This window comes from Apteryx rowi, unplaced genomic scaffold (genome assembly GCF_003343035.1).
Source record: "Apteryx rowi isolate R43461 unplaced genomic scaffold, aptRow1 scaffold_121, whole genome shotgun sequence".
Lineage (NCBI taxonomy): Eukaryota > Metazoa > Chordata > Aves > Apterygiformes > Apterygidae > Apteryx > Apteryx rowi.
The window spans coordinates 1,079,248-1,088,184 of NW_020447431.1; the positions used below are offsets into that span (position 1 = coordinate 1,079,248).

General features: G+C 35.7%; 1 protein-coding gene across 14 annotated transcripts in view; it reads right to left on the reverse strand.

Moving 5' to 3' along the window:
* The window catches only part of LOC112978017 (sodium channel protein type 2 subunit alpha-like), a 62,111-nt gene that overhangs the window by 43,623 nt on the left and 9,551 nt on the right, over positions 1-8,937 (reverse strand). For 11 of the 14 annotated variants that reach the window (XM_026091158.1, XM_026091117.1, XM_026091084.1 and 8 more), the window contains exons 8-10: positions 8,252-8,393; positions 7,869-8,075; positions 4,412-4,711 (exon numbers count right to left, since the gene is read on the reverse strand). In XM_026091158.1, coding sequence (XP_025946943.1) covers positions 4,412-4,711; positions 7,869-8,075; positions 8,252-8,393 — 649 coding nt within the window. The remainder of the gene's footprint in view (positions 1-4,411; positions 4,712-7,868; positions 8,076-8,251; positions 8,394-8,937) is intronic. The other 3 variants (XM_026091126.1, XM_026091103.1, XM_026091058.1) reach the window with 1 other exon arrangement.

The window sequence follows — 8,937 nt, forward strand, 5'->3', positions numbered from 1 at the left end:
CAAGAGATTAAAAAAAAAACTAAACAAAACAGCATTAGTACTGAAGTTGTAAGATAATGGAAAGGCTTGGGTTTTTTATAAGAGTAGTTACTATGCTGAAGAGGAAGGATAGTTACTTTTTTTCTAAATAGTATCAGTCTGCTTAGAGCTAGCCTGTACTAAAGGGGGAAAATTCTCTTTCGTGTTATGTAGTAGGACTAAAGAAAAGGAGTGCAGGAGACATAAGTCAGGTTAGGGAGTTTAGAGCAAAGAATGCAGATCGAATTGGTATGGACCCATAAAAGCACTGGAGGGAAGAGTTCTCAACATCACTATCGTGATTTTGCAATCACTATCGTGATTTTGCAGGTATTCTTCTTTTACTCCTTCTCTCATTAGAGGGCAGACCTAAAAATCTTTTTAGTTTTCTTCCTTTCTTCATCCCTTAGAGGCCCAGGGATGCCAACTCATAAGGCTCACTGCTCACTCTTTCTCATTCTATTTGCTAGAGACGGAAGTGGTGTTAGGGTTGGTATTAAATTCAGTCTAACTAAATTCATGCAAAGAACTTATCTGTCCTCTTCACAACAGGCTCAATGGTGCGGGAACAACATAAGCAGTACTCTAAAGCTAGAAGACAGAGACAACAGCTTGGGGAAGCTCTGGAGGTACAGTGTGAGCATGACTAGTAGTACTCTTGAGCACAGCACTTGGGGCAATAGCAGGCTGCACACCTACCAGAAGGTGCCACTTGGCCATCAGGCAGCTCAAAGCAAGCATTCACCAGAGACACAGTTACCTAAAGATATCCTCTTACAAACAAGAAAAATAAATCAGTGGTTGTTGGTAATTCATCTATTAATTACAGTAGAAGTTGCTTAATGGAATCTTCTCCCTTGCTACATATTTTATTAACAGCATTCATGAATAAATAAAATGAGTACTAATTGTGGGAAAAAGAAACACTGCATTAAGATTTCTCCAACCCTGCCTTTGTACAAATCTTTGCATCATGGTACCTTAAGAACCTGGTTTGAGATGCTTGTTCACTAGTTTTGCAGGTGGAAAGCACTTATATGCAATAACAGTGTTTTTATCCCCAAACAAAGTGAAAGCGAAAGCTTCATTAAAATATATAAAAGTCTATGTAAATACTTTGAGAACCAAGCCATCTGAATATATGTGTATATCAATACATATATATCCATACCATCTGTACATACATATCTGTACCCAGATATATACATACATAAACATGTATGCTGAATGGGTAGTACTGCCTATTTTAAAGGCTGGCAAGTGTTTCCTATTATGAGATATTATGAGATGTAGTCCTCTGTTCTTACAGCTATACCAAATTTTAATAATTTGGGCTGAAATTTTCTATGCCAGCTATGAGCCTCAGGCTGAGTTACTTGAAGAATATCAGCCAAATGGTTCTGATAACCTATTTATGTAAACTAGGCTGGGAAAAAGTGCTGTTTTTCTTATGCTCAAAAATAACTTTTTCTTGAAAACCTCTAGTATCTATAGAGCATGACATTGATACCTGACAAAACAGTAACCTAATTAATGTGCCTTTTGCTATTTCTTTGTAAATGCACTTGGCTAACCTACAGTCCTTCAAAAAATCACATACTTACCAGGTTTCAGCTGACTACCACCGCTACTCTTGTTTTTTAGTGAATGTTTCCATGGTTGCTATGTTTTGTGTGTTGCCCAATTCTTCCAGTATGTATTATCGTGCTCTGAGCACACCTAAATGGATCAGGCCCCTTAGGAATTTAAGAGGAGTAATGCCTACTTTGAAAGCCCCTGCTGGGTTTAGACAAAAGATATAAGCCAAAATGGCTGCAATTCTAACACATGGAGAGGCAGAAATATATATGCCTTCATGTTCCTGGCAAGTAAGAACAGAAAGGAAAGCTTGGCTTTTCAGCAGGCTGCATCATTCATTTTCACATGGAATATTGTATCAGAGAATAAAATCTGCTACTGGGCAGATTATCTCCCCTTACCATGCTATCCTACTCTTTCATGCCCTGCTACCCTGCTTCACTAAGGAGCTAACTGCATAACTAAAAAGATAAACCAGTCCTTCCTTTACCGATTCTATTGGGCAGCATCCTTCCACTCATCACATTCTGGTGGCAGCTCAGTTGTGTTTCAGTCATATACAGGCAACCTTTTCCCAAAGTATTTTTACAATTGCAAAACCAATTACCAAGCCTGTCTTTAATTCTGCGAATTATTACCATTTACATTATTTGCTTGATACATGTCTCTCTGCATACATGAATTTCAGATGGTCCCTTATTTCTTTTCTGCTGTGTAATTCATGACTTCTCAAGATGAGCTATTTCATTGTCTATGGTACCATTTCCTTGCTTTATTTCAAATCTAAGATATATACGTGTTGCATACACTGTACACATTGTATATGTTGTTTTCACTTGGTTTTAATGAGTTTTAATTATTCATCCTGCAAGATGAATTCATATTTAATATTAATGTTATCAAAAGTAATTTGAAATGACTTACTTTTTAAAGCTTGTTAAAGCTTGTAATAGTTCTTTGTGAAAACTGACAGGATGAAAACTCTCTGAAAGTTTCAGAATATGAGCAAATACATGCAACAATGTTTGACTGTGTGTTAATAAATCTAAAGCAAATTTATATTATCTATTTAGGCTTTGTTTCAAATCTCCCTGCCTTAGTATACCTGTTTCTGTACCAAGTACTTTTTCTGCTGATCCTTTAATTCTACATCAATCTGTACACCAATAAACACGTTTAATATAAACATAATATCTTCTTTAATCAGTCTCTTCACCAGATGTATATAAGATAGCATCAGAAAAATAAGACTAACAATAGAGAAGCATATTATTTAGTACTTAAAGCACAGGACTAGTGGTCAGAAATTCCCTTCTGCTCAGAGTTTGTCAGTGACTCTTTTCTTTAGTGTGGAAAAGTCACTCACCATCCTAATCTATGCAGTAGGATGCTTATATATATATATCTAACTCAAGGATAACTGTGCAGTCTAAAATGAGATCCTTAGCTGCAACACCTTTGTATCAGCCTGACTCAAAGCCTACTGCAAATAATGAAAGATTTTTGGAGAAGCTTTGGCCCAAAACTAATAATACCTTTCAATAAATCAGAAATATTCTTTTACTGTTTTACTCAAAGGAATTCAGATAGATTTAATCATTGCTTGTTAACTCTTTACTTCTTATCCAGAGAATAAGCTGGCTACTCTTCTTCATTATAATAAGCATTATTTCACTTCCTCAGAAATGCAAATGTGTCTTTTTCAGACCAGGCATCATCCCTTATATTTACTTGACTAACTAATTACTGATACTTTGTCTCAAACTAACCTGTCCTCCCCTCAATGTATATATTTCAGTGTGAAGTATTTCTTCTGATAAAACTCATATTTTATATCAGTTTGTACACTAACACACTTGGTACAAACATTATATCGGATATACATAGGTAGCTCATTATCATCTATTGGCTGAGACCAGACATGATCATTTTGAAGTGATGCATTTAGAGTGATTTTGTTATGAATGCTGTAATAGTCTGTAGAATGTGAACTATGCAAATGTATCCTTAAGCCACAGAAGAGATCCTTTGATTTAGGGGAGTAGAGCTTTGAAGTTAGACTTGCTTTGAGGAAGCAGTTGGACTACATGATTTCCAGAGGTCCTTCACAACCTACTTTTTTCTGTGATTGTAATGATACAATCTCAGTCTTGTATAATGAATTTCTAATGAAAAAGAAAAGTATGCCTAAATTCTTATAAATACGAAACTAAATGTTCCCTATATATTTTGTCTCTATTGTTGTGTATGAGAGCAATTTTTCTCTTTATCTACCATTTAAATAAGTTAATTAAGGAAAGCAACATAAACTAAAGGTAGCATGGAATTTCCTATTCAGGGCATTTTGATGATGTGGTCTGCTAAAAAGGTCAAATTTATATAATTTTGGAATAGATCCAGAACAGAGAACCTGTGATTGGCTGATGCAAATATACTTTTATGAATCTATGCTACTAATGAAATGCATCTCATTTTTTCTCCAGTCTACCAGATACATCTTCAGAAATACATTTTATAATGTTTATAATTAGTTTTTTTATTTATTAAGTTTATAATTATCCTGTGTATGTTCTTTCTATCCCTTTACTAACAGAACGGGTCCAAACAGATCTGGTAACTTGGCAGAAGCATGTGGCTAGTGTTTGAAACAATGATGAGTGTAGTAATTACAAGTAAGTTCAAGCAGAAATGCTCTTACCACTTTTTTCTTCTTTACTCACCTTTTACATAGCTTCCTATATGTAAAGCTGCTGTAATGTCAATCAAAACCAGATGAGAGTAGAGGTACATGATTTAATAAGAGAGAGTACTGTACCTGGTGGGGAGATGTGAACCTTTTTTCATATGTCAGTCGACTTCCTTCCGTGGAGAAGCGAAAACTTTTCCTTCTGATACTGTCTTCTGATTCAGACTTGGGAAGCTTATCAATATCTCCTTTGTCCTCTGCTTCAGACTGTTCTTTCTGTTTTCTTTTCTTCCTTCTGTTTCTCCTTTCTTTAGCACTCTTTGAGCTCAATTTTGATGCTTCTGAAGAACTTTCTAAGAGTTCTCCTAATCCCCCTACACCACTGAAATCTCTTGATGCAACTGATGCTGCTGCTACTGCTGCTGTTGCCTGTCATGTTACAAAATATGGTATTCTTAGTATGCCAGATATGAACAGTTTTGTAGGCTTCTATTGATTATTTTTATTATCACTGTGGTAGTACTGCCTGTTAGGAACATTTCAGTGGGCAAATACACACAAACAAACTTAAGATAAGCTACTGAGATATATAGCTCCCCGTTGTTTAGTAGCATAAGCACTTGAAACATCAACTTCAGCAGTACAATATCAACACCATTCCTTAAAGCCTTGCTGCACAAGGCACTGATCTAAAATTAAGGTAGACAGGAAATCATAAGCATGGGGCTTTTTTGTATATTTCAGACCTGCTTCCCCATTTTCTCTTGAGAAAGCCCAGCGTTATACTCCAACAGAATTCTGTTGATCCCTTCTGACTTTTCATAGAAAGAACTAGTCCCTAACTTCCACTGTGTGAGTTAATGTATCGTAATCCAACTAGCAGCCTGCAAGTAATTTAATTCAGCCTTTCTTCACTCTCTTCACAATGAGGACACTCTCCTCACTTTCCTTCTACCTTCACTGGCAACAGGCATACTCTCTAGGCATGTCTTCGAGCCCTTCCTTCTTCCCAAATTCCCACTGTAACAGCAGTCTAGATCTTTGCTATGAATACAGAAAGGTAAATTTATTGCCTGCTGCTGCTGCTAGAGGGTATAAAAAATTTAGGTTTATTCTGCGATGGAGACAGATGAGAAGACTTACTGGAGCAGGGAACAGTTCCAAAATTGAGGACCAGTACCTTCAACTGCAGTGGTTAGGCTGCCTGATTTAGTTCATTAGGAAAACAGGTTCATTTAGTCATCAGATAAAGGAAGAACTGAGAGCATATCCAATACTCTCCTKAGAAACAACTGTCTGGGAGCTGGCTGTGAAATGCTGCAATGGAAACTATATATGGGAAACTGGTAGAGTTCTGTGAGCTCATAAAAAAGGGTGATGTAAGAAAATGCCAAAAACTGGAGTTATATAATAAGGATGACTAGTAATTTTCCAGCAAAATATATAATACTTCTGCTATATACTATATTCTATATGCTATATTCTACTACTGTATAATACTATATAATACATTCCAGGAATGATGGGATATGTCTCTGTAGCAGGAAAGGATAGTTTGACAACTCATAATATGAATTAATGGCTTTGTGTGCCACAATATACAACCCATGCTATACAGATTGACCAGATATAGACCTTTTCTAATAAATGGACTATTAAATATTAAAATGATTCTGAAATGTTTATCAATAAAACTGTGATACTCAAAATTTTTTCATACAGGATTCAGAATATCAGCTTTAAAATGCTATCAAATTTCTAACACAGACCAAGGGACCAGATGCTGAGTCACCATCTGTCTACTTCCTAATACTAACAGCAAAAGACAAACAAGTAGAGCACCCCAAAGAATCACAGAATCACAGAATGGTTGAGTTTGGAAGGGACCTCTGGAGATCATCTAAGTCCAACCCCCCAGCTCAAGCAGGGTCACCTAGAGCACGTTGCACATGATTGCGTCCAGGCAGGTTTTGAATATCTCCAAGGAAGGAGACTCCACAACCTCTCTGGGCAACCTGTTCCAGTGCTCTGTCACCCTCACAGTGAAAAAGTTTTTCCTCATGTTCAGATGGAATTCTGTAACTTAGGTTTGTGGATGAGCAGGTTCACTATCAAGGGAGTGAAAAGATGAGTGCCCCACTCTTTTCCGTCTCAGAAAACAACTCCACCTTGTAATTCACTCATTCTACTAATATTCTCTCACACACACACAAGACCTTGATTTTAACATTGATTTTCTCATAATCAGTTGAGTAGTCATTCATTAAAAAAAAAAAAAAAGATGCCTTGCCATGGCCTTTATACAACCTTCCTCATAGTTTCTGTTTCTTTCTGTTCTGCCTTTGTTCCTCATTCTGGATCAGCTTCTTCTCTGTCAGCATATGCAATCACACAAGCACAGTTTCTGCTGTCTAGAATAGCCTCCCAATATCTTTTGATTTAATTAACAGTGGTTTAGTGACTTTCAGGGATGAAAATATCAGATCGTTTAAAAATATGTATTCTTTGCTGATATTTAACTTTTTTTTATTTGCATTTTGCAGGATTCTGCTTTTCTTTAGTGATTTGGGAGTGATAAGGTTTAATGACTAAAATAGAGATATGCTAATTAGATTTCACAGGTCATGCATAAAGCTTTCTTTTCAAGAATCAGATGGAGAGTTTCCTTTTCTATTACCACTTTCTTTATAGAATCATTCTTATTTGGTGAAAATAGCTGTAAAAACTACCAAAACTATAGTTTTGTAGAAGATTCTAATTTGCTAGCATTTTATAAACATTGTCCTGTTAAAAATGACTATACACCACATGAAAATCAATAGAAAATGAGTCCAGAAATTAGAAGGAAGTCTGGCCACAGAGCTGAATTACAACATATAACACCTTTCATATATTTTAGTTTCAGATAAGAAAAGCTCCTACATAAGTATCTATTAAAATTGCTTTTTCTCATATAACTGTAAAATAATTTTCTTCTCTTTTCAAAGAAAACAAAGACTGCTTTAAAAGAATTCTGAAGTAGCACCTTTGTAATAAATATTTTTAGTCTATTCTAAGGATATATAAATGTCTGATTGAGCTCAGTGTGCTTGATTTAGGGATATACTTAAATATCTTGTTGGATAGGACCTTAAGAGAACACTTTAGTATTGATTACAATCCTGCACTCTATTTTCTGAATATTGGAGAGGAACTATTAAACACAGCAAGCCTGGAAATTCTCACTGAGACCATAAACCAGAAGTAACAGCACTAGACTGTAACCAAAAACCATTATGAACTATGAGTACTTATAGTCAGGTTTCTAGGACACCTTTATCAGAAATATTTTACTTTTACAGCCTTTGGGTGAACATAGTAGCATGTTTTTCTGTACCATTAACTTCCTTTCCTTGCCATTGGGTTAAAGATACTTACGTGTTGATTTTTATTGGCTATTAATAGTTCCACTTCTAAAACTTGCATGGTAAAGGAGACAATTTTTTTTTTTTTGTAATTCATTGCATGATGAACATATTCTATCTCATAAAAGTTTATTATCCTTGCTAGAGTAAGGGTGTTCAGAAATTACAATTTCCATCATTACCTGAGCTTCTTCTTGTTGCTTTTTCAGTTGTTCCAGCATTTGTTGAAATTCTGCTTCTTTCTGCTCTGCTTCTTCCATAGTTGCTTGATTCTGTTCTTCATAGGCCATGGCAACCACAGCCAGGATCAAGTTGATCAGATAGAAAGAGCCCAGAAAAATCACCAGAACAAAAAATATCATGTATGTTTTCCCAGCAGCACGCAGTGTCTAGGGAATAGAAAACATATCTATATAAATATATTATTCAACCATTTCTCTTTGTTACTGCAACAACATAATGCTTTGGTGTTAGCTTAACATTTCTGCTCGTGTACAAATAAGCCTGTTTATATGATTTTGTATGTCACCTACAGTTTACTTTTTACTTCACAAAACTTTCTTACCAGCTGGTAAAGGTTCTCCCAGAAGTCCTGAGTCATTAGCCGAAAGAGTGACAGGAAAGCCCAACTGAAGGTGTCAAAACTTGTGTAGCCATAGTTGGGGTTTCTACCAGCTTTCACACATATATATCCTTCTGGGCACTGCCTATGTTAGAACCAAACAGGATGTATTTGTTCACAACATTTATTTTCCACTATAACAATCCATCTTATGTTTTGGGACAATATGCATTATTTTTGCACAGGAAATCCATGAATTAAAATGAAATTCATTCAGAAAAAGTCCTCAGAAACAAACAGATGTGCTAGTAAATGAAAGATAGTCTGTTCGCTGGTTGAAAAGACCTCAATGTTTAAATTCTCCTCAGTCACATTTTGCAAATAGAATCTCTAATCCGAATTAATAATTTCCTGGCAAATATAATTGCTAAAATGGAGTTAAGGTTGTAGACAGCTAAAACAGTATTATTAGCTAACTGCAATTATACTGTTAGGGAGCTCCCACATAATGCTGATTTATTTTTTTTTTATATAAGGTTCTTCACCATAGCCAGTTAGGCATCAAGAGTTCAAGTAACAGCTCTGGGCTAGCAATTTGGCACATGTGAATGACAGAGGTTGCCAGTAATGAAAAAGAATTAGGCTTGAAATGAGAGATTCGTCCTTGAACCGTGCAGTCACTATTGTGC